This window comes from Sceloporus occidentalis, unplaced genomic scaffold (assembly GCF_023333645.1).
Source record: "Sceloporus occidentalis isolate IW3139 unplaced genomic scaffold, rSceOcc1.0.p SCAF_1, whole genome shotgun sequence".
Classification (NCBI taxonomy): domain Eukaryota; kingdom Metazoa; phylum Chordata; class Lepidosauria; order Squamata; family Phrynosomatidae; genus Sceloporus; species Sceloporus occidentalis.
The window spans coordinates 66,041,302-66,067,427 of record NW_028316981.1 but is presented as its reverse complement, the minus strand read 5'-3'; the positions used below and the strand labels follow the sequence as shown (position 1 = coordinate 66,067,427).

The 26,126-nt window shown below is 38.9% G+C and overlaps 1 protein-coding gene across 2 annotated transcripts in view; it reads right to left on the bottom strand.

Moving 5' to 3' along the window:
- Positions 1 to 26,126, bottom strand: part of LOC149321513 (transcription cofactor vestigial-like protein 4) — a 144,754-nt gene that overhangs the window by 37,809 nt on the left and 80,819 nt on the right. For both annotated transcript variants that reach the window (XM_089523448.1, XM_089523445.1), the window contains one exon: positions 6,282 to 6,471. In XM_089523448.1, the coding sequence (XP_089379574.1) occupies positions 6,282 to 6,471 (190 nt within the window). The remainder of the gene's footprint in view (positions 1 to 6,281; positions 6,472 to 26,126) is intronic.

Sequence of the window (26,126 nt, the reverse complement as noted above, 5' to 3'; positions counted from 1 at the left end):
ACTGGGAAAGCCACAAAGTAAAAGGTGTATGTTGCCTATTCCATGTACTAGAAATACAGTGAGTCCTTGGTATCTGCTGGGATTTGTTTCCAGGACCTTCCCCCCTACCATAGATTTCAAAATCCGTGAATGCTTAAGTCCCATAGTAAAATGGTGCCCCTTATATAAAACAGCAAAATCAATGTTTGCTTTTTGGATTTTTTGTGAGGGGGAGGACTATTTTTGAGCCATAGATAGTTTTAATCCATGGTTGCAGAATCTGAATTGCTCCTACAAGAAGATGAACTCTAGGTATGAAAAAAGTTCACCAAAGGAATTTTCAAGTGCTTTTCTTTACTATCAGTGTCAGAAACATACTTTAAAAGCAACAAACAATACATCTGAAATTCTAATGAAATCAAATGCTGAACAGCTGTACACAGTTCAATATATATATATTTTAAAAAGCATGTTTTTGTGCAAAACTCATTAAAACGTTGATTAAAGTGAATAACCAATATGCAATCACTAAAAATACATAAATGAGAAACCATCTACTGGTATATCCAAAAATCTAGAAAATATTATGAAAAATCCAAGCATATGTCCTTATGGAGTTGATGTCTATAGTGTACATCCAAAAATTGAAAGGGTTGAGAGGAAAAATATGGGATGCTAGCCATTTTCTTTCCAGTGCTGCATTATATGTAATTTAGCCTCTGAAAAGACATGTAGAATCCACTTTGTGGCCCAAAAGTTAATTTTCAAAATGTAGCCAAATCATTTTAAAAGCACTTGTGAAATTCATTTTTGCTCCAAAGCAAAATTAATTTATCTTTTCCCAAAGAAAAACAACCACTGCACATAACTATGGCATATGAATGAGAAATCATCTAAACTAGTACATATTAACAAACAGGCCCAATGAAGCAGACTATTCCATTTGGAGGAAGCTTCTTTAAGAAAACAGCTGACTATGAGGAATCCACATAGATCCCCCCCCCAAAAAAAAGTTCAAAATTTGTGAAGAGGAATCCATCATAAAACAGACACTATTGAAAATATAATATTAATTTTGAATGCATTAATTTTTGCAAGGAATTAAATTTAAAGATGCCCATCTCCTAACCCAACAATATACCTAATGACAGTGTGTCAATAGTTAACAATTTCAAATGAGCTAGTTATTCTTGCAAACAAGCTAGTAAAATATGGGCTAGACAGTGCAACAGGTTGACCAGCCGAACTCCAATGGTGCTCAGCAATGGCTCCTCTTCATCTTGGAGAGAAATGACCAGTGTAGTGTCACAGGGCTCTGTCCTGGGCCCAGTGCTATTTAACATCTTTATCAATGGTGCCTTTCTAAACAGTAACTTGATAGTGTGTCTCCGCAAAGCTGCATTATTTTGTGTAGAACAGAACAGAACTAGAAATCATGACAAAACTCCTATGAGTCATGCAACAAGAGAGTAAGCATGGGAATTCACTGAAAGCTGGACCAACTCCTGAATCCTCTCCCTCATAGTTCTGCATACATTAGCACTTGCTTATTTTAATGTCTTAAACTTGAAATAGAATGTTTCTAATAAATAAATAGACCAAAAGACTCTTAGCATGGAATTACAGGAATATGTGATTTTGCTGGGGCGGGGGGGGGGGGGGTTGACTAAATAAAAGTTCCTTAACATATACACACACAAAATTCACACAATACCCCAAATAAATTTACAATGGCACATAAAAGTTGGATGTATCTCGCTCATCTTGTAAAGGCAGGATAAAGCTTTCTATTTACAGGCTCTAAGGATAAGCTAAAAGGTAAACAGAGCAGTTACCCCCATCCACCCACTTCCTTAACTCTTTGATACTTGTAGAATTTGCTCATTTTATTTGTTTCTTGGCAAAGAAAATGACCTAAGAGAAATTATCAAGCTTTCTGGGCTCTGTGCAAGGACTCTTAAGGCAGAAATGATGCCTGCTGGGAAAAGGCTGATGTCAGCTCTTAAGAGCTCCCTGCAAGGATAAGGGGGCCTTTGTTTTCAGTTGAACTGTGAAAATGAGAAAATACCTCCAGCCTGACAAACAAGAAACCCACACAACATAGGTCACTTGTAAGACCTCTGTTTAAATGGACAACACATCATTAGTGTTACACTTACACTGCAACACCCAGACATTTTTAAGGTAGAACAGAAGTCATTCCAAAATAAATCTGATGCAAGTCTGCAAGTATATGAAACAAAATGACAGCTGGTATGGGCTCTCCTCTGTTCCTCAAGGTCTGTATGAGCATCCTTTACTGAAACAAGAAGTATGTAAACCCCTCCAGAGAGTGGAGAGATTTCATACAGTGGATGAAGTTAACAGGATCTCAAAAATCTGATGATTTGTTAATAGAAAGCAAAGAAAGATGCTAAAGTCTGGCATTCATGACTAAATATGCAATTTCTCTTTAGCTTAGTATCATTAATGCTTTGGAAAATTCATCCATTTTCATGTTCTATGATTTTCAGACTATTGTCAGCCTGTTCTCCATCCACCTAACTCACATGGTCATTCCTGATTAGAACAGATGAAATTATGGGAAATTGGTAAAATAACACTTAAGTTTGATTGATTCAATGAGTCTACTTTGGGTTGGGCCAACTAGATTGAGATCAAATTCTATACACATGGCTCATGTACAAATGCATTTAGAGAAATATTCTATTAGGCATTCTCATTGCCAAAACAGTTTATATCACCTTCATACTACCTCTGTTCCATATTGAGATAAGTGTATTCAGGGAAAATGTATAAAATAGTCCCCCCCCCCCCCCCACTAAACTGGATCAAAACACATTTTTTTAAAGTCCCAATTATTTTTGGACTTAAAGTGAACATTTTGCTACCTAAACTCTTTATCCATTGCAGATATTTGTTCTTTCTTCTTAAGAGTAGCAAACAATGCAAAGTCTCTTTCTTCTGAATCCTGACAAACAGGAGGTGCATCTGGTGGGTAGCTCTCAATCCAGGAAGTGAAAGGGTGACTTGTTTTTAAAAAAGATGCACTCCTATTGAAAGAGCAGATGAACAATTTGAGATAATAATCCTGGATGCAAACACATCTTTGGAAGCCAAGGTAGCCATAGTGATTATGAGTGCTGCCTTTCAATCACAACTTGTTTGCCAGCTAGAGCTCTCCCTGCACCAAGAGAGCTTGATCACAATGGTCTATGCTGCAAAGATTACTGCCATGTACTCTGTAAAGTGCTGTCCTTGAACACACTGCAGAATCATTTAGTTACTAAGTGGCGTGCAAAGCCAATGCCATATTGTCCATCCTTAGTGATCTGAACTGGCTGCAACTCACTTCTAAGGTAACTGCAAAATAGTGGTGTGAACCTGCAAGACCTTACATAGTTTGGGCCCCATGTACTTGCTGTAGCCCTTGTTCAAATATGTACCACCCAAGCTTTGAGATAATTTGAAGAGGCCCTACTTGTTATCCCACGAGTCAGTGATGCCCTGGGAGTGGTGATCTAAGCATCTTCATGACTGTGACATCTTGAGTATAGACTTTCGTCCTTTTGGAGGTGAATCAAATGTCTTCAGTTTCACTGATTACTTAAGAAACTTCACTCAGTTTTATTAATTACGTGAGATACATCTCTTTTCCAAGGCCCCTGGGTTCTTTTGATGCTGGCTGAGATTTTAGAATCTTTACTTTGTTTTAGCAGTCTCAGCTGGATACAATGAATATATAGAGTTTTGGTTAGCCTTTATTATTAACACAGCATTTGCTTTTACTTTTTGTTGTACACTGATCTGTGATTTTTTTAAAAAAGAATAGTGATATATAAATTTAGTAAAATAATAAACTAATAACAATTAAAGACACTTGCACTATTAATTTATTTTTCACTTTGTAGCCAAGGGCATTTTACATCTGACTTATTTTAGTAGACTTCAACAACATTTGAATTCTCCATCTTATTTGTAATTCCATTCAGTGTTGCCAACAAGTTAGCCGTCTTTTCCATATTCTTTAAGTATGTAGTTCAAAGAGCATCTAAACATTAAATGTAGGCCAAACTGTATCTGGGCCCTGCCAAACATAACACTGTGGCATTTATATTTTGTATGATACTGTGTTTCTCACATTCTTAGTGTTTTCTTAATTTTTATCCACTAATGAAAACCTTTCCTATGGTTTATATGAGCTCTGTATCAGATGTCAGAAAGGCAACAAACAATTTCAGATAATAATGGAACATTTAAAACTCTCCACATCTGCAACTTCCCATATTACATACACAGAGAGGCATCATGATGATTGTACATATTTAGAGCCATCTATAAATTTACATTAAAATGAAAGTGTCAGTTTTGGAAAACATACTCTTATTTTATAGTTCCAGAGAACTGAATCTGAACATGCCTCATGGCTGTAACATTTCCAGTTCCAACTACCTGCATTAAATGAAATACACTACAGAATTCTCACATCTATTTTAGTTCCAATATATTGCAAATCTTGAATTCCCTCCTGCTTCCAAAATGATGTAATAATGCAAACATGCCACAGCTTTTCCTATATAAGCAGGCAAAACTTTACATTTTCTTTTTCTCTCTCTCAAGTACTGCAAATCTCATTTTGAGCAATGGTTTTAAATACATTAGGTGGGTCACTGTGTGTAAAAAAAAAAAAAAAAAAAAAAAATTCCTCAAACCCAAAAACAAAACTATCTTTCACTGCTTCTGAGTGTGCCTTGCCCTGGTACTGCAGCTCTTATTAGCAACGAATTCTAAGCCTGTAGTCTGCAAGCCTCTGACTAAGACTTCTGTGATTTATTTGAGGATAAAATACCTCAGTCCACATCTCATGACTGAATACAACAATCCAAAGCTGGGTGGAATGTGTGGAATGTGTAGTGCTTCTTGAGCTGAGGCAGCAAGGGAAAGCACACACTTATCAAGCTGGCTCTGACTGAAATACTCCAATCCCTTCCTCTAGTCAGGAATGAAAGGAATTCTCTCAGCTTCTACTTCATGCCAACAAGAGTAACATTTCTAGGAAGTAGAATGGATGGAAACTGTATTCCAGCAACACATATTGTACCTGCACAGTAAAACACCCTGTTGGCATGTAAAAATGGAAGCACATTTCTCATGTTTAGCAACTGTAGCTTGACCAGCTGTTGGTGTGTCCTGTACTGAGCAGCTGTTCTAAAATTGCCTGGTCCTTTAAAAAAACAACCATTCCATACACATATATACAAAGCCTCTTTTTTCCTCTCAAAAGTAGGAGAGTTCTAAAGCATAGGAGGTGACTGAGGGGCAAGTTAAAGCAAATAGAAATGGTATTTTTAAACACATATAAGCATTTCCTGTCAGGAGGAACAAGGAGAACTAGCACTTGAAGGGAAGAAAAAAATATGATATTCATAACTAAAGGTACATACAGTTGTCAAAGCTCTTTCACACTACCGAATTATAACTCTATTTTTCCACTTTAACTGCCATGACTGAATTCTATGGAATCCTGGGATTTGCAGCTTAGAGAGGAGCATTTAGAGTTCTCTGCCAGGTAGCTCTAGTTCTGCTCCAAACTACAAACCCCAGGATTTCGCAGAACACAGCCAGAGCAATTAAAGTGGAATAATTGTGTACTGCAACAAGGGTCCTTAATTTGTCAGGAGTAAAACCAAGCTGTTTAAAGCTGTTTGCTTATAAACTTAGAAGACACAGAATTAAACGTGGTCATAACAGTACATTAGAAAAGTACTTCACTATTCAGTGTAATATTTCAATTCAAATGTAGCAAAAGATGGAATACATGCTAAAGAAAGTAATGGGGCTGTCACTTCAATCAGCACTGCCCACTTGGGTTGTTCTTCTCCACCTCCATAATTTGTTGCATCACCCTATGCGGCAACATCATAAAACTATTTGCTGGGACCCATATTCCTAAGCAATGAGGAAACACACACAGTCGATCCTCCGTATCCACAGATTCTTTATCCATGGATAGCCCCTCTTGGCTACGTCCCTGACACTGGATACCAAGGGCTCACTGTACCATGGTGTAACATTAGAGAGAGGAAAGGGCATAATTCAATATGGAGACACCATTTTTGGTGGCAACTCTACCCATGTCTTCTGTAACATATTTCACCACTCAGATACTATGTGCTTGTGATACATTCCAGGCTGCCATTTTACAAAACAATAGCATTTAAATAAAAACTGTGTTTCATAAATGGCAAGGGCATTTATTACATTATTTGAAAGCAACCAAATATGAAAAGAAAAACACTTACAGATGAGGACTGAACATACGACTCATTTTAGAGACATGTTCATTTTCACAGTCTAGGTCATCATCTCCTTGGTCCATGCTGAACTTCCTCTTGCAAGGACTCATAGGGGGTGGCCCTGTCCTATGGTTGGTCACAGCAGCTGATACTGGAAGGGATTGCATCCTGGGCTCTCCTCTTAGAGCCGCTTCACCTAAGAAAAAAACAGAGATATAGTGGGCTTAGCTTGTTATTGTTGTTTTTTTTAAGGGAAAAGACATAAAAACATTACGCAGGGTGTCCTTTGAACCTTGTACTGTACCTCTTTAAATCAGTGATTTGATCAATCAGTAGGATGAATGCCTTATCAGACTTGTGTAAGACTTTTAAAAATCTGGTTAGAAATCAAACATTTATGTTCTTAAAGCATAGCTTTTACAAATCAAATACTTGTTCAGTTTCTAAAACATTGTGGAAAAACACAGAGAAGGGATGAAGAAGTATAGCTGACTCACCTCAGGTGCACTTTAAAAACCAAACTAACACATCTTTCAAGCACTTTCATTGGCAGGCATTCCATTTTTTTAAATAAAAAGGGAACAAGCCAATGTTACACTTCATGCACTTGGCATCCCACCTTAGTGACCAATTCCATAGAATTTTGTTTTGCTCTCTCTCTGTGTGTGTGTGTGCAAAGTCAAATATTGTTCCAATATGGATATTACATCTGTTTGGGGAGGACAAGATTCTTTTTTAAACGTCAGCTTAAACACAGTGGCTGAGACCATGTCAGGCATCAACAGAAAGCTAAAAGCAGGAGTGAAAAGGCCAAATAGCAGAGCAGCTATAAAGGTAGGCAAGCAGGCAATCTTATTCACCATAGTCATTGTTGGGACAAGAAAGCTGCCAGCTCTAAGCAGTCTATTTCTTCAGTGCAGACCTCAGTGAGGAACATCCTCTGCAACTACCAGTATTCTGAGGACTCTGAGTTGCAAAATCACCAGTCCTGTGCATGGTACAGATAACTTGGCTAACTAGCCTTCCTAGAGCATTTTTAACTCTGAGGTTTCCTCCACAGAAGGCCAGTACTGGGGGAAGAGGCTGCTTGGAAATAGCAATCTTTCTCTCTTAATGATCACCACAGTGGATCTGCCTTCCTTGCTTCATGGTCACAGTGTAATCTAGGTAAAACTACTCTACACTCACATAATGGTCATGTAATATGCCAACTGGATTCCACCTTGTAATTCCCAAATTTTCCATTGAAAATTTAAACATCAGAAATATATTTTTCAATTAACCTTTTAAGCAGAACCAATAACAGTATTCTGTGCTTTTCATGTGAAGAAAGATGATGACAGGAAACACTGTCTCAGATGTGATAACAAATCTCAGTGTTGCTGCTGTTGCAAAAATGAGCCTGCACATATTCCAACCTTCGGTTTCTTTGAACTAAATAAAGTTAGAATAAACTGTAGTTCCAAGTTTGTAACTATGATCTATGGAGAACTGTGATCAGATCAAAAGCAGAAGCTGTCTCCTTTCATGTAGGGGAGAAAGCATGGGAACACAGGCCTCATGCAGGGTCATTCTCCAATGAGGCCAAAGTTTGTTGTTATCTCTGAAGCAGTCATGTAAAGCAGTGATAAACCTTCTTTGTGCTAGCCTTGTAGTTTGTGAGTGCTTGCATATGCAAATTGGCTAGAATTGCATTTCACTGGCAGATAAATTTAAACTCTTAAGTGAAATGCTGAGCATACCATGGAGGAGAGGCCACAGTTTGACAATAAATGTCTTAGGGAGGTTAGAATATCTTGATTGTTCAGGCTAAGTTCAGCACTATCTCCAAACAACAGTTTACTAAATGCCTGGGGGGATCAGAGAAAACCTGGTCCCAGTAGTAAGTGCATTTAAAGAGAGATCTGTAGGGCAATGGGGAGAGGATTTTACAGCTAATTATTTTTAAAAGGAGAGCCTTTAAGTATAGTTTTACATTCTGTCAAAAAGGGGAGCTTTCAGGAAACCAAAAATGGGCTACCAGCCACTCTGGTGTTTTTTTTCCCCCCTGGTGGTTGTTGTGGCCTGTGGCTTAGTCAGAGGGAAATAGCTGCTAGATCAGTGGAGGCTGGTTATCACAAGGGCATATTCTACACCTTAACTGATAAGCAGCTTGTAGTGAAAACTACAGCACAGATGCATCAAACATAAAATGTCATGGACTGTGAATCAAACAAGACAAAAGGGAAGGCTTGAGCTCACATCAGCAGTAGGTATCTTTTCTTGTGAACTAATTACAAACAAGTAAGAGAGTAATAGTGAAATTGTAATAAAACCAGGGAAGAAGTTATATGAAAACATTTACATAAACAATTCTATGGTCGTGGTGATGATATGGTCTTTCCCATCAATTCACTCTGCATGTATAAACCCCTGTACACAGTTTCAACCGTACTGAAAATAGGTAGGGAACAGTGTGTCCTAATTGGTTCTGCTGGGCCTTGCCTTTGACACTATCAAACATGGTATCCTTTGGGGAAATTTGGCTGGGCACAGACATGCCAGAATGGCATTACAGTCCATCCAATCCTATTTGGCTGATCAATCAAGAAGATGGTGCTGGTGGCTGGTTCCAACGTTACCCCCTTTATCCACGTGGCAGCTGTATGCAGGAGAAACTGTTGCCACTTTGTAGAGAGAAGGTCTACACAGACAATCTTAGCCTCCTCCTGATTAGACTACAGCAAAATGTCACACAACGGGCTGCCCTTTTTGACTATCTGAAAAATGTAGCTCATACAGATTGCTGTTACCAGACTGCCTTCTGGCACATATTCTTGCAGGTGTATGATACCTGCACTGCCTTCCAGTTCATTACCAGGTTCAACTGAAGATAGTCTGAAATAAGGGTATCAGAATCTCAACATCGTCATCTGTGTGGCTTTGTTCTGTGTCTCAGTGCTTAAGGGGTGGCAGGAACACAGGGCATAGCTTTTTGGTGGCAACATGCCAATCTGTAGAAATCCCTCTCCAAGGTGTAAAAATGGCTGCCTCTCCAGTTTAACAAGTTTTTATTTTTATTTTTATCTGCTTTAGGTCTCCACAATTGCTAGCATGAGTTAATTAGACTTGTGCCCATTTATTTATTGCTTTATTTTATGCTTTATGTTACTTGATTTATAAGTGCTTTAATTCCCATACTGTACACTGCTCTAGGAGAGATGGTGCCTAAATAAATAAATAATTTATGACATTTGTCTCTGACATCTTCTAAGAAGGACAAAGTGTTTAGCCTAGTAGTGAGCCCTCCAGATGTTCCAGACTGTAATGCCCACACTCTGCTACCAATAGCTATGTTGGGTGGGGATGATGGAAACTGCAGGACAAAACATATGGAAGGCCAAAGGATCACCAATCCGGCATGGCCTCACACCTGCCTCAGCAGGCAAGTTATGCAAAGACTGAACTTGGTGAATGACAGAAAGGAGATTTAGGGGCCAAAGGGAGAACTTAACATGAAGTCTCCCTAACTCTGATGCCTAAAAGATGTCTCTTAGGAATATAATTGTATTACAAATTCAGCAGCATCACCAAGTACCCAAGAAAAGAAGTATATTTATATGATCATACATTTTCATATCCTATTTAATGTTCAGCTGTCATGAAACAGAGCCCTTGTTTAATATATGCAACAAATAGCATTTTGTTGTAAAATGAACCACTAGAGACTAATCTCCACTATGTTTACTAGTAAAAATAAACATTTTGCCAATTTAGTAGGCAATATATAAACTAGCAAACATGCTGTGGCTTATAAACACACCACAAGTAATGACCTCTTTCCAAGGTGCTGGCACCAAAACTAAACTGTAACTTTCCACCTGAACAGTAAAAGCAGAAAGTGTCTGCTCCACAGTAGGCCAGTCACTCTGGTCAACCATCTAGACATCCTGCTGGCATAATACACAAGATTGTGGTTAATTTTGATGCTGTTCTCCCACCTTCCTTCCTTTGTCTGGTGGTGGGTGAATGAGTGAGACATAGGTCTAGACCTGAAGCCTTCTCTTCTGGATATGTGACTATATTTTTTACCCTTTTTAACATTTCCCATTTGGAACCATGTTAGACAAAATAGCCATTTTGGATTACACTCATACACAAGTACATTGGCCTAGCAGCTGAGCATAATGCCAAAAGAAACTCAGCTTAAAAACTCAGATAACTTGATATCTAAAAGTTAGAGGCAGAAGTAAAAAGATGTCACTTTCCAATTAGACATTGTATGTCCTTTATATGTGAAGTGATACCATATAAATATTCAAATATTTACACTACATGAATCTTTTCATTTCACCATTACAAATTTCATCAAGTCATTTAGTCTGAAACAGCAAAAGAGACCATGCTTTCAATTTTAGATTCTTTGAGTGGCAACTTCACTTTATACATTCTTTTTATCAATCATTTGTAACTGACTGATACCATTCTATGTTATTGCTACTTTGCTTCTCTACTCAAAGTCATCTTTTGTTATTTACAAAAAGAAAATCCAGTAAGAGCAATGATCATATAACTTAGCTGGTATTTAATAAACTACCCTCCGGGGGGGGGGGGGGATGCTCACCGAATGGAACTTCATAAGCCACCTCATATTATATGTCAGTAAACTAAATTACTATTAGGTCTATTACAAAGAATGTCAAATTCTTACAGACACTGTGCAAATTACCACATGAGCCTAAAAAGTGGAAGAAAGCTGGAATAGAGGCATGTACGGTCATACTTTATCACACGATGCTGTGATTGAGCTTTACCTGGTCTGTGACTATCATACAATTTTCAATTCACAGGCTTTCCTCATTAATTGATGTGAATATCACTGCTGTAGCATTAAACTTGTGTATTCCCTATTACCATGTATGGATGTGAGAGCTGGACAGTCAAGAAAGAAGATAGGAGGAAAACCAACTCATTTGAGATGTGGTGCTGGAGAAGAATGCTGAGGATTCCATGGGACAAAAGGACAAACAAGTCCTAGAGCAGATCAAGCCAGAAATATCCATAGAAGCCAAGATGACAAGACTTAGACTGTCATACTTTGGACACATCATGACAAGGCATGAATCGCTGGAAAAGACAATAATTTTAGGAAAGGTGGAGGGAAGTAGAAAGAGAGGAAGGCCACATGCTAGATGGATGGGTTTTATTAAAGAGACCACTAATATGAGTTTGCAGGAGCTGAATTCAACAGTAGAAGACAGAAGGGCTTGGAGATGTCTCACCCATAGCAGTTAACAACAGCAACAAATGATAATATGTATGATAATTTCCCTCCCCCCGCCCCCCATTATTCTCAACCAGCCCGTTTTCTTTTTTAAAAAAACTTTCTTTTGTTTTCTTTTCCCACCTCCACCTAAGTCACGTTGCCATGATGCCTAAATAGTTTTTAAAAGAGGGAGAAAAATAAAAATAATAAAGCAAAAGGGCATGCTAGTAAATCAATAGTGGAGGGAAGCAGTGTTAAGGAGCATGCTGAGAAACAAAGTCCACACCAGAAATAGCTCCTGCAGTATATGATAGGAACTTCTCCCAAATCAGTATATATGTATTTGTTTTCATTAATGCAATTGTAATAAGGAGCAGAGGTGCTCATGTGATCATCTCCATTATAATAATTAGTTTTGCCAAATACTACTACATATATTCTAAAATGCAAATCCAGTGTTGTATTTACAGAGCCATGATGCCATGCATTCCAGACCATCTGAGGATATTTATCAGATTTCCACAATCACCTGTGCATTCAAACCGCAGCACTTTTTAAATGATATCAAATTTGCATGGCTGCAGTAGGAATTCCAGTGAGATTCTGAGCTAGTGTGGCTGCTATCTGTGTCAATTTCCCTTTGAGCTGACGGAAGAAGGCACTGCCTATTTAGCTAGCAACCCTGTTCCAATAACATCAGAAGCCACTCCCAGAAGGTGACGCAAAGAGGCTGAAGTTAGTTTCCTACATTCATCATAACCCTGAGACACAAAAACAGAAGATCCCAAGGCAGGCAGCTCTTTTTTACACTAGGTGCCAAGACTCCAAACCTGGGCTAAGAGAGATGAAAAAGGTATATGATCACTTATCATTGATGCAAAGGGGAGAAGCAACTAAGGGTTTGTCTAAAATACTCTTCATTCTATTTGACTAGAATGTTATCCTTCCACACACAAATGAGAGAGATTTGGGCTTTTTGTATGCATTGTGAGTGGGGGACTCCTTAAACTCATGCACATTATCAAACGTACGGCTGTCAGTCCACATTACATGGCTGCACATTTTCAGCAGAGAGAGGGCACACAGAAATGAATTTGTGTAGGAAAGTGAAGACAGTTAAGCATTGATGTGAATCTGTGAAAATCCACAACAATTTGCATAATACACTTATGTGTTAGCCAGCCCCAAAGAGCAGAAAGAAAAACACAGGCAGGCAAAATAAGAGGCAATAAACACTAAGGCTACATGCAAGACTATTTAAATGATTCTGTGGTGTCTACAAGGATGAGAGCCAGCATGGCTGGTGTAGTGGTTTGAGTGTTGGATTACAACTCTGGAAGCCAGGGTTCGATTCCTTGCTCAATCATGAAACCTACTGGGTGACCTTGGGCAAGTCACATGCTCTCAGCCTCAGGGGGAAGCAATAGCAACCCCCATCTGAATAAATCTTGCCAAGAACCCATGACAGGGTTGCCTTACGATGATCATAAGTTGAAAGAACTTAACGGCACAACAACAGCCAATAAGGATAGTTTAAATTGAGCGGCAAAGGAATGGAACTGTTCCCCAAACTTTCAGCATGTGCTTATGTTGAATTATCACTCAGTTCAAGCCTGTCCACCACCATGCCTATAATCAAAGTTTACTCTGCACTGTTTGAATACAGCATATAAAAAATAGCCTGGTAGCCAAGTATATTTATCCATTCTCTCGCTCTCTCTCTCTCTCTCTCTCACACACACACACACACACACACACACACACACACACTAATCTATTCTCTGCTAAAATACAGGGAGAGAAAGCAAAGAAAAAAATCATCTCTCAGTCTATCAAAATATAATACTGCCTCCCTCTGCATTTGTCTTCTCCTGCCTAACCACTTTCTATGATATTCACACTGACATCATCCCATTGGCAACATTAACATAGAGATAAAACAAAATGCTCTTTTTTAAAAAAATCTTCTCAATCTTGCAGTTTGATTAGCCTACAGGCCTGCCTCTGGCCTACAACAGAAATCACACACATAGGCCAGTGATGCATATTCATTGCACTATTCAGAATACTTCTCTTTGTTTCAACAAGCAGCTGGGCTGGAGCTCAGCATATCTCCCTCTCTCAAATAGCTCTGCTATAGCTCTATTCATAAACCTTCCCTCCCCCGCCCAGGATCTGGAATGTTAGGCAACATGATGAAGTACAAACAAGATAACCAGAGATAACAATGTGACGTATTGTCTGCAGGCTGTTATAGTACAACATCAGCACAGCAATATAGCTACACGCTCATGGAACAAAACCACTACTTGTAGCCCAGGTAGAACCAATGTCCAAACATTACATTCACGAACCTGCCTACCCCACCATTTGGCCAGACTGGCCCATTGAAATATTACAAATATGAATACACCGATTCTGCTAACAGCTACAATATTTTAAGGCTTTCCCCCTGCTTCACACACTAAAAAATACCTCCAGTTATCTGTGGATATTTTTCTTCTCAATTAATCTAGTCATCATTGCCCCTCCTTTCTATTGCATATATTTCATAGTCACATTTTCACCTGGCCTAAAAAGATAGCTGAAATGCCTTTATGTGTTGTCATAATTAATCCCTTAATTAATCTCTTAATTAAGTGGTGCTTCCAGAAACGGCTTTCATTGTGCAATCACACTGCCTCACCCACATAATTTTACAGGGGTCCAGCTGTCATCCTTCTACTTGTAGCATTCCCATGCTTTCCCACCACTTTCCTCATTTTTTTTCTTGGCACAGGAAATTGGATAAGGAGGGGAAAGTGAAACAGTTGCACAATGTGTTTTGGTACGTATCATCCGGAGCCCTCTCTCTAAGTGCATTCAAAGAGTGAATAATTTTAAATAATAAATAATAATTTGTTATTATTATTATTACTTGATTTGTTGTTGTTGTTAACCACCCTCGAGTTGGTCTCAACTCATGGCGACCCTGTGGATGAGGCACTTCCAAGACAGCCTATCCTCCACTACTCTTCCCAGTTTCTGCAGGTTCATACCCATGACCTCCTTAACAGAGTCCATCCATCTAGCATGTGGTTTTCCTCTCCTTCTAACTCCCTCAATTCCTAGAATTACTGTCTTTTCCAGTTCGTTGTGTCTTCTCATGATGTAACCAAAGTACAACAGCCTCAGTTTAGTCATCTATTACATATGTGTAGCTAAGTATTATCTCCAGGCCCTAATCCTCAAGTCCACTTTAAAAGCCAGCAGCGGCATCAGGAGGTCTCTTCAGCTGCTGATCAGGGCTCAAAGAGGATGACATTTCTAGCCCCCTCCCACCAGTGAGTGAGACTGCAACAAGGAATTGCAGCAAGAGTCCTGCAATAAAATTGTCACAGCTGAAACAGTATCTTACTTGTGCTCCAATCAGAGCTGAACAGATCTCTGTCTCCAGATGCGATTGCTAGCTGTTAAGCTGCACTGCGGGGGGGGGGGGGGGGGGGTTACTTAGACCTAAAATAAGACCACACAGTCTTACTGGATATAGAGAAATTACAGCTCTGTAACTCTAGGTTATGAATTTGTTGCAGAAGTATACAACAATACATTGATGATTATGATAATAACAACAACAAGAACAAAAGCAATAGCTTAAATTTACATTTAAATGTGTAAATTTACAGCGTTCTATAAATAAAGCTTAATAATAATAATAATAATAATAATAATAGTTTGATATTTTTTACTGCAGCCATAATGAAAGGTGAAAGTAGACAACATGTGGCTGAGATATGTGGCTCTTTTTCTTTTTCTTTTTTTTCTCTTTCTTTCCTCTATTATATATATATATATCTTTTGTAAACGATGAACCAATCTGTATATGTACATATGGAAACTTTTATATTCTGTTCAAAAACTTAATAAACATTATATATATTAAAAAAGCATGTGGCTGAGATAGCCTGTATCTACACTGTATGTTTAAAACTGGGAATGGAGAGTCTACATTTTACCACTAAATGTACACATGTACAAAGAACTAAACCATCAGGCCTTACTTCTGTGTCATCGTTCGAAGACTGACTTCTCCTTTCAACCTGGCTTTGATACTAGAAGTGAACTGGCCTAAAGGGGGTGGGGGTGGGAGAAATTATGCATCAAGCAACAGACTACCACAAGACAGGAAAAGGTAATACCATTCTCTACACCCACAAGTACAATTCACTGGAAAAGCAAGACACTCCTATCATTTTAGAGATGAATGGAACAGAAGTAGGAAAAATAAACAGGGCTGTCTCAAACATTTTTAAGTTTACTCAGATGAAATAAATGTTTCCCTAGTTAAAAAGATGGATCTGATAAACCTGTGGACCTTACACATGATCTAATGCTCCTCTATACAATAATTCCCTCCACTGTTCCCTGCTGTGACCATTTTCTATATGTAAAATCTTTTTTGATGGAAAAGCATTAAGTCATGAAACATTCCAATGAACTGTGAAACAGCATAATCCAAACAGGTGCTTTGTGAGAAATGTTTTAAAGAACATATGGAGAACTGCAGAAAGAAAAAACAATGGGTCGTTTATAGATGCTTACTAAGCATCAAAATGAAAGGACAACAGACAAGAGGGTGGAAATGGAATATTAATTGTAGAGGAAAACACAAAGAAGGAACATCATTGCTGTATTTCTCTCTTTTTTTTTGCAGGGGGCACCTGTCAGTACCATTTAACAAGAACACTACCTCCATATTTGAATGAGGTACGCATGTTATTGTGCAAAGACTGTCCTTGAACATAAAGGTTTGCTGTTGTGTGCCTTCAAATCATTTCTGATTTATGGAGACTCTAAGGCCCTATTATAGGGTTTTCATGACAGGACTTGTTCGGAGACAGTTTGCCATTGTCATCCTCTGAGTCTGAGAGAGTATGATTTGCCCAAGGTCACCCAGTGGGTTTACATGGCTGAGCCAGGATTCGAACCCTGGCCTCCAGATTTATAGTCCAATGCTCAAACCACTACACCACTCTGGCTCCCTAAACTAGCCTATTTGTGCCCTTTTATCAGGGGTTAATTCCAGAAATTAGCAACTGGAAACTAAACATTGGCCCTGGACAGATGGGTCTATAGGCTGCCCTCGTCATGTGCTAGGGCTTGGCCAAAGACGCACCACGCATACACGCCTCAACCCTAGCACGTGACGAGGGCGTCAAAATGGTGGCGCCCTGTACACATGGGCGCCACCATTTTGACGCAACGGATGCTTAGCGTCTGCACATCGTGCCCCCCTTGTGACATCACAAGTGCGCCATTGTCACACTGCAGCATCACAAGGGCACCTCAAAAAGAACCTGCTTTTTGCAGGCGGTTTGTCCACTGCAGCTTCCTTGTGGCAGACCGCCCTTTTTGGGCGGTCTGTACCCTGCCATTATCATCACTTGCTAATAAAACCAATCCGCTGTGAGTGGCTAGGATAACGATGTTTCAAATGCTAGCAACTCAAGAAGTAGGTTAACCTGAAGTAGAGAGTTCTATCAGATAGCAGTCATTACTAAGAAGTCATGGCCCTGAGTTTGGAAGACATGAATAGTTCTGTTGATAACAGAGTGACTTGGAAGTCTCTTATTCATAGGGTTGCCATAAGTCGAAGCTGACTTGATGGCAATTAGCAACAACAAAATATGCAAAACAAATTCCATGGGATGCTCCACAGGTGGTCAACAGGATTATGGTGTGGACACAGTATGCTGGAAAATTTGCAAGGCAAATAGACTGCTGTCAAAAACAAGAAGTCAACAAAGCCTCTTCGCACTATATGCTAATCTCCAGTAACAACAAAATGTTTTTCATACTTCAAATCAAGGCTTCTACTCCCATGCTATTCTAGGTCTCATTTTCTGTCACGGTACATAAATATAGCACCTAAATTAAAGTGTATGTGTAATTTTAGTGAACTGTGCTATTCTTAACTTTAGCTGGGCACTTTGGCGAGACACAGACTGCGCTGTCATTTCTATTCTGCGCTTTCATGCCCAACCAGAAATCTAATCACTTCAGCTGTGACTTTGTGTGCATTCTAATCTCTAGTATTTTCAGTGGCGAAAGGTTCTATGCTAAGAAAATCGTGAAAAGGAGATCAACAGTGATGTCTGTCTAAGTGTTGGCTTAAACTGGGTCTCCTTTTATTTTAGTTCCTCTGGGCATTTTAAATTAAGTTCAAATACAATGGATTTTATTTCTATTTTATAAGGCTGGTTTCATTCTAATATTTTTATGTTATTTTATTTTGTTACCCATGTGTCCCCACATGCATCAGCCTACTTCATAGATAACTAGCAGCAATATCCATAATCACAATGGCTGGAAAAAGCTCTGTAACATTTACAGGAATTCTTGAATAAAATATTCAAGAAGATTTCAAACCTAAAATTCATGAAAAGGTGTTCAGAGTAACTTTACCTTAAAAGCATGTTTCTGTTGAATCCACATACAAATGCAAAGTGCTACAGAAAAACAGAAGTGTGGATTTCCAAAGGATGAAGAAAATTGGTACACTGCCCCCCCCCCAGGTCATAGAGAACTAACAGCAGACAACAGAGTACCTGGATGGAGAGGCACATCAACGTATTTGTTCAGCCAGTTCAGGGGGGTCCAGCTGAGTATCACTAATGAGAATCAAAATCCAGTTGTATATCCTCTAAGTAGTTATGACTATGAGGTCTATACCTGTCCATGGATTTCCCTTGCTGATTTCGGGTGCATATGCTTCAATGGAGAGAGTAAAAAATGACTAAATCTCAACCAATCTAAGAAAACTTGTTCTATGTAGATCACCTGGATATATTAAAAAAACCATTTTAGTTCATCCCATAAACCAGCTTTGTTCTACCTGCTGCCTAACAGCTGTATTGGATGCACTTCAACTACCATCAATTTAAGCCAACATGGCCAACAGTCAGGAATGCTGTGAACTCACATCCAAAATATTTGGCAATCTCAGTGATGGGGAAGGATGCCATAGATGGGTTCATTTAGAAATCTCAAGATGATATAACACTTCTACGTTTTATTATCAAAACTGATCCCAACAACATCACAACTAAAACGCCTGGGATTTTTTCTTTTTAACCCCCCCCCCCCCAATTATTAAGTGAACACACAAAGTTATTCACCTAAAGAAGCAATACATTAGATAGGGAGATCAAATTATCACTGTTTTCCAAATCTTGGCATCATTATATACCCTTGTCTTCTTTTGCTCTGTTATTCAGCAATAAGACTTGTTTGAAACAGAAGACAGAGGGAAAGCTAAGCTGATCAAAGGAGTATCTGTCACTAAGTGAAAATGATCAAAGCTTGATGATGGTCCTTCCACTTCAAAAGTTAATTTGTGCAAGAGTAAGGTTACAACATTAAAAGGAGTTAGAATGTGTGTTTATGTAGCAGCATTTTAGTAGGCTTGTGTGGTGTCTTGACACATTTTGTGATACTATGAATTCTAGTTTTACAACAAGCATAAAACTTTGATTAAATTAACTTTAGTTTTACTTATAGCAACAATATATATGCTTATTTATGCTACAGCAAGAGCATAACTACCACAGTTGGCTTCCACATCTTCCCCATTCTGAAAACATACCCTGTGCAAGCACACATTTTCACCATGTCCATGAGACATTCCCTTAGCAAACAATTTAGAAATGCATTCCTTTAAATTTGGCATCTCCTTCACACAAACCTACATTGTAATACATTAGTTTATCTCTAAAGCCCAAAGGCTTCATGGAGTTTTTTTAATTGGGGTTTTTGTTTGTTTGTTTACCAGAGACTGGAAGGTTTGTGCATTTATTTCCATCTAACTATCAACATTTTGTTTCTGACAAGAGTCTAAACATTCTTTTCCCCAAAAGATTGAATTAAAATATCATGCAGACTAATGTCAGTTGAGAAACAGAGATCATTGGGACAACTGAAAAGTATCGTCTTACTAGTAGGTCTTTAAATATTTTGTATCTGTTACAAACTAGCTCATCATGTGTAGTCTGCAGAGGCTATTACCTATGTCTGCCATCTACATGTAACCAAACACACACATACACACCAAAAAACGAAACTTCATTGTCTTCTGAGGGATTTCTTCTCTATCTTAAACTTTCAAAAACATAAAGGTTAAAAAGTCAACATCAAATATCCCATGGTGTTTTATGACCAAGGCAGGAGAGAACAAAGGAAGAGGCAGGAATTCAGGGGCTATGAGACTTAATTTGAGGACGAACTGAGAGCCACCGTGGCATAGTGGTTTGAGTGTTGGACTACAACTCTAGAGACCAGGGTTCAATACCCAGCTTGGCCATGCAATCCACTTGGTGACCTTGAGTAAGTTACATGCTCTCAGTCTCAATGGGAAGCCTTCTCTGAATAAATCTTGCCAAGAAAACCCCATGAGAGGCTTGCCTTAGGGTCACCATAAATCAGAAATGACTTGAAGGCACACAACATTCCCTCATAAACATAATATACTAGCATCTTCAGATTATATCTGTATACTATAATATACAGAATTTGAACAGAAAATAGTAACCAAGATCCTACAACCAACATCCATAGTAGGAAAAAAGCAAAACAGATAGCCCAAACAGAACACAACCACCATCCAGACACTTAACATTTCTGAAAAACCCATGAACTGACTGCACACTAATCAGAACAGACTACTCCATTCTGAGGAAGAGCCAGAACTAGTTCACATTTCTTCTGTGCCATTATGGTAATTTCCCTGAGAGTAAGAAAATACGAACCCACATCTTTCCAAGAACAACCAAGTTATGGAAATACTACAAACCGGATTTCATAATCAATAACTTCTCTTAATATTTAATGTTTAAAAATAGAAGGGAAGGGAGTTCAAAAGCAGGTCATTCACTTTGTAATCCAGAGAAAGGGGCCATCTATGGTACATCTCAAGTAATCTGGACAAGAATAGCAAATTGATATGAGAGTGAGCAACCTATTTTTAAAAAGCATATATTTGCATTATTGGATGCATGCACATACGGCAATAAAAAAAAGGAATATCAATTGTCAGAGCTAGTGTGGTGCAATGGTTTAAATGCTAGACTATGACACTGGGAGACCAGGGTTAGAATCCTGCTCAGGCAGTGAATCCAACAATCAGACAGTGAATTCTTCCAGCCTTACAGGGAGGCAAAGGCAAACCTCCTCTGAATAAATCTTGCCAAGAAAACCCTATGATAGAGTCACCAAAAGTTGGATTCAATTTGAAGGCACATAACAACAAATTAGATTTTGGGTCTGTAAGGCTGGTATGATGTTGTGATTTACGTGCTGAACTCAGGCTCTGGGAGACTGGCATTGCAACCTGCAGTCAGTTATGAAATGCACAAGATGACCTTAAGCAAGTCATGCACTCTCAGCCTCAATTTCTCTCTGAACAGAACTTGTCAGGAAAATCCTCTAAGCATTGGTATAAGTTGGCAATGTCTTCAAGGAACATAACAATACTGAGAGCAACATGTTAAGTAGGGGGGGAGCACTGTTAAGGAGGGCCTAAATACCCTAAAGGCACCAGATCCTATTTGAACTTAGAAACTAAGCAGAATCAGCCTTCATTAATAACTCGATAAGAGATCCCAATGATCTATAGGCTGCATTTCAGAGGAAGGAACTGGAAAAACCACATCTGAGTATCCTTGCCTAAGAAAACCCTATAAAATGCATGGGGTTACAATACGTCAACAGGTGACTTGAAAGCAGAGAGAGAGAGAGAGAGAGAGAGAGAGAGAGAGAGAGAGAGAGAGAGAACAACATGTTGCAGCCCAAACAACTATGATTGTTTAGTCAGAGATTGAATTTATACCAAGTTGTAGTTTGTCCTTTCTGTGTTCTTTTTCTGAATCTGAGAGGAGATGATGACAGAAATCACAGAATCACAGAGATGGAAGAGATCACAATGGTCATCCAGTCCAAGCCCTGCCATGCAGGAACTCACAATCACAGCACTTCCAACAGATAACCATCCAGCCTCTGCTTAAAAACCTTCAAAAAAGGAGACTCCGCCACACTTCAAAGGAGTCTGTTCCCCTGTCAGACAGCTCTTAGTATCAGGAAGTTCTTCCTAATGTTTAAGAGGAATCATGTCCTAGTCTCTGAAGGAAAAGAAAACAAGCTTGCTCCATCCTCCATATCACATCCCTTCAAATAATTAAAAATGTCTTTCATTTCACCACTTAATCTTCTCTTCTGCAGACTTAACATACCCATCTCCCTAAATCACGTCTCATAGGGTGGCTTTCAACATTTTGGTTGCCCTCCACTGGACACACTCCAACTTGTCAACACCCTTTTTGAATTGTTGTGCTCAGAATTGGGCACAATATTCCAGGTGAGGTCTGACCAACACAGAATAGATTTCTAGATCCCTTTTCGAGACTAAGATTCCTAGATCCCTTTCGCATATACTGTCATCAAGCCAGGTGTCACACATCCCATATCTGTGCCTTGCATTTTCCCCCTGCCTTACATTTCTCCCTGTTTAAATTCATTTTATTTGTTTTGGCCCAGTTATTTTTTTTTAATCTGTTGTAGTTATTATGAATTCTGATCCTATCTTCTGGAGTATAAGCAACCCCTCTTAATTTGGTGTCATCTGCCAATTCCATCATCCAAGTCACTGATAAAGATGTTGAATAGCACTTGGATCAGGACAGAACCCTGTGGCACCCCACTAATCACCTCTCTCCAGAATGAAGAGAAACCATTGCTGGGCACCCTTTGGGTTCAGGAGGTCAACCAATTATAAATCCACCTAACAGCTGCACTGTCTAGCCCACATTTTACTAGTTTTTTTGCAAGAATATCATGGGCGACCTTGTCAAAGGCCTTACTGAAATCAAGATTTGCTACATCCATGACATTCCCTTCATCTACCAAGCTTATAACAATATAAAAAAGAGATACAATTAGTCTAGCTAGCAGTTTGTTTGGATTATCATGACATACCTTTCTAAGTGCTTACAGACTTTGTTTAATTATTTGCTCTATAATCTTTCCTGGTATTGATGTCAGGCTGACTGGGTGGTAATTGTTTGGGTCCCCCTCCCCTTTTTTTGAAGATGGGGACAATATTTGCCCTTCTCCAATCTTCTGGGATCCTCTTAAATCCTCTCAGTCTGCTCAGATCCTCTCAAATGTCTTGCTCACATGGAAAATAGGATTATACACTCTAGTAACCATTACATTGACAAACTAGGGTAAAAGTATAAATAATATGAAAGGATTGGAAAAAATCAGTTTCAGATCTGAGAGAAAAAGGAGGTACTACAGTAAGCAAAACTAGTAAAAAATTATTCACAGAATCATGCAAAAAGAAGGCAAAATTTTATGGTTCATGCAAATAGCAATTAATATGTGATGCTGCACAGAAAGTGGATTAGAACATGGCATTTTACAAAAATGACAAGAGGCTGTTGAATCTGTGTCCAATGTGATTCACTTCAGAAGAATGGCTAAGAAATCACCCTGGAATTTTAGGGACTTTCATGCATGGAATTTAGTGGCTGAGAGACAGCCAGTTACTTAACCCTGCTGGCAGTACTACAGAGATGTCATACCTGGGGAGAGCTCCTTATAGTGTGACCTGTCTTGTCTTCAAATGTTCCTGGAATCCAGTAATTTTTAAAGTGAAATTCTTATAATTCTACTGAATGTCTTGCTCACTGAATTATGATAACTTTCACATCCTTCATTCACCAGGCAGTTCCTGGGAATACTATTTAAATTATTAAGGAATAGAATGCAATTGCATCAAAAAGAGAGTATTGTAAAGTACAGAGCAAAACTGGAGGGGAAATTGCTCTAATTCTGCCAACCAGAACTGGAGAAATGGTGTGGGGAATGCATGCAGTTGAAAGGATCTTAATAACTGGCCACATCTTTTACAGGTTACTAGTTCATACACAGCTTGACACAGCACAAGATGGCTGACATGGCTGGAAAGATGGCGGTCTGTAACCCGCCACAGAAAATTCTAAGCTACTAACATAATTTAATGAAAAAGTCCAATGTACAACCTGAGAGCCAGTGCGTTTTTAAAGCAACAATGATATATCAACGTATCTTCTGGTCCCAATTAATAGCATTGGTACTGTATTCGAAACCCACTGACATTTTCCAACAATTTTCACTGGCAGTCGCATTTATAATGTGTTAGTTAAATTTTGACATTAACAAAGAATAGAAAGTCTTCTCAATAGGTAAATGCTCAAACCACTACACCACATGAGTAGAGTAAACAGTAGGAGACACGGAAACACCTGTTAGTCCTGCCCCCTTCTACAACACTTACAAGCAATTATGTAAGCACATTCAGCCAAATACAACCACAGACTGCTTTTCAGATCTTTCTGTTGAATACAAAGCCCTAAGAAGTACTCAGGCACAAGGGGATGTTGCTTACCTACATGCTCTCCATCTTTCTACACTACTTATGTATAGGAAAATAGCTGCAAAGGGTTCATAAATGCACAGCTATCTGTCCTCTGCTCTTATTTGCTTGTGCAGCTGAATTAAAAAAAAAATTCTTATAATGTGGCCGCATTCATACTGAAAAATATGTAAGTAAAATTAGGAGTGCCAGGCTATGATCCTTTCATGAAGCACTAGAAAAATTGTCAGACTATTATAAAAAGCAAAAAACAAAACAAAACTCCCAGAAATTTCTAGTATTGTGAGGAAAAAACAAAAAACATGAACTGAACCAGATATCATGAAGCATTCAAAAGTGTTTTTAAAAAATGCTTGTTGTACTCATTCAGCTGTTTTTATGGCTGTTGCCACATTGCATAATTAAAAAGGGGATTAGCTATTTTAGATCTGATCCTAACCAACAGGGATGATCTAGTTAATGGAGTGCAAGTGGTGGGATACTTAAGTGGGAGTGATCATTTACTCCTGGAGTTTGTTATACAATGGACAGGAGAAGCCAGGCATAGTCAGACACGCATCCTAGACTTTAGAACTGACTTCAGTAAACATAGAGAAATACTGGGGGCGATCCCATGGTCAGGAATACTAAAAGAGAAGGGAGTTCAGGACGGATGGGAGTTTCTCAAGGGGGAGATACTGAAGGCACAATTTCAAACAGTTCCAGTGAGAAAGAAAAACGGGAGATGTCTCAAGAAACCAGGGTGGATGACTAAGGAACTTTCAACTGAGCTACGTTTTAAACGGAACATGTATAAGAAATGGAAAAGGGGGGGAAATCACAAAAAAGGAATTCAAAGAAATAGCATGCATGTGCAGGGGTAAAGTCAGAAAAGTTAAAGCGCAGAATAAACTCAGGCTTGCTAGAGAGGTTAAAAAGAATAAAAAGAGCTTTTTTGGATTATGTCCGCAGCAAAAGGAAGAAGAAGGAAATGGTAGGGTCACTGCGTGGAGAAGATGGCAAAATGCTAACAGGGACAGAGAAAAGGCAGAATTACTCAACATCTTCTTTGCCTCAGTCTTCTCAGAAAAGGAAAAGGGTGCTCAATCTGAGGATAATGGAGCAGAGGACAGAATAGGGTAACTTCAGCACAGAATAAGTAAAGAGATAGTACAGGGATACCTGGTTAATCTAAATGAATATAAATCTCCAGGACCAGATGAACTACATCCAAGGCTATTAAAAGAACTGGCAAATGTAATATTGTAGCCATTGGCAATAATCTTTGAAAACCTCTGGAGAACAGGAGAAGTCCCAGCAGACTGGAGGAGGGCAAACGTTGTCCCCATCTTCAAAAAGGGGGAAAAGAGGATCTCAACAATTATCATCCATTTTCTGACATCTATACCAGGAAAGATTCTAGAGCAGATCATTAAACAGAGAGTCTGTGAACATCTAGAAAGCAATGCCATAATCATAAAAAGTCAACACGGGTTTCAGAAAAACAAGTCATGCCAGACAAATCTAATCTCTTTTTTTGATAAAATTATCAGCTTGTTAGATGAAGGGAATGCTGTGGATATAGTAAATCTTGACTTCAGTAAGGCTTTTGACAGGGTTCCCCATGACATTCTTGCAAACAAGCTTGCAAAATGTGGGCTAGATAAGGTAACTGTTACATGGATTTGTAACTGGTTGACCAGCTGAACCCAAAGAGTGATTAATAATGGCACCTTTTTGATCCTGGAGAGAAGTGACCAGTGGGGTCCCACAGGGCTCTCTCCTGGGGCCAGTACTGTTCAATATCTTTATCAATGACTTAGATGACAGAATTGGGGGTATACTTATCAAATTTGCAGATGAAGCCAAATTAGGACGAGTAGCTAATACCCCAGAGGACAGGATCACACTTCAGAATTACCATAATAGATTAGAAAGCTGGGCCAAAGCTAACAAAATGAATTTAAACACGGAGAAATGTAAGGTACTGCACTTAGGGTGGAAAAATGAAATGAACAGATATAGGATGGGTTACACCTGGCTGAACAAGACTACATGTGAAAGGGATCTAGGAATCAAAGTAGACCACAAGTTGAACATGAGTCAACAGTGCGATGCAGTAGCTAAAAAGGCCAATGCAATTTTAAGCTGCATCAATAGAAGTACAGTGTCTAGATCA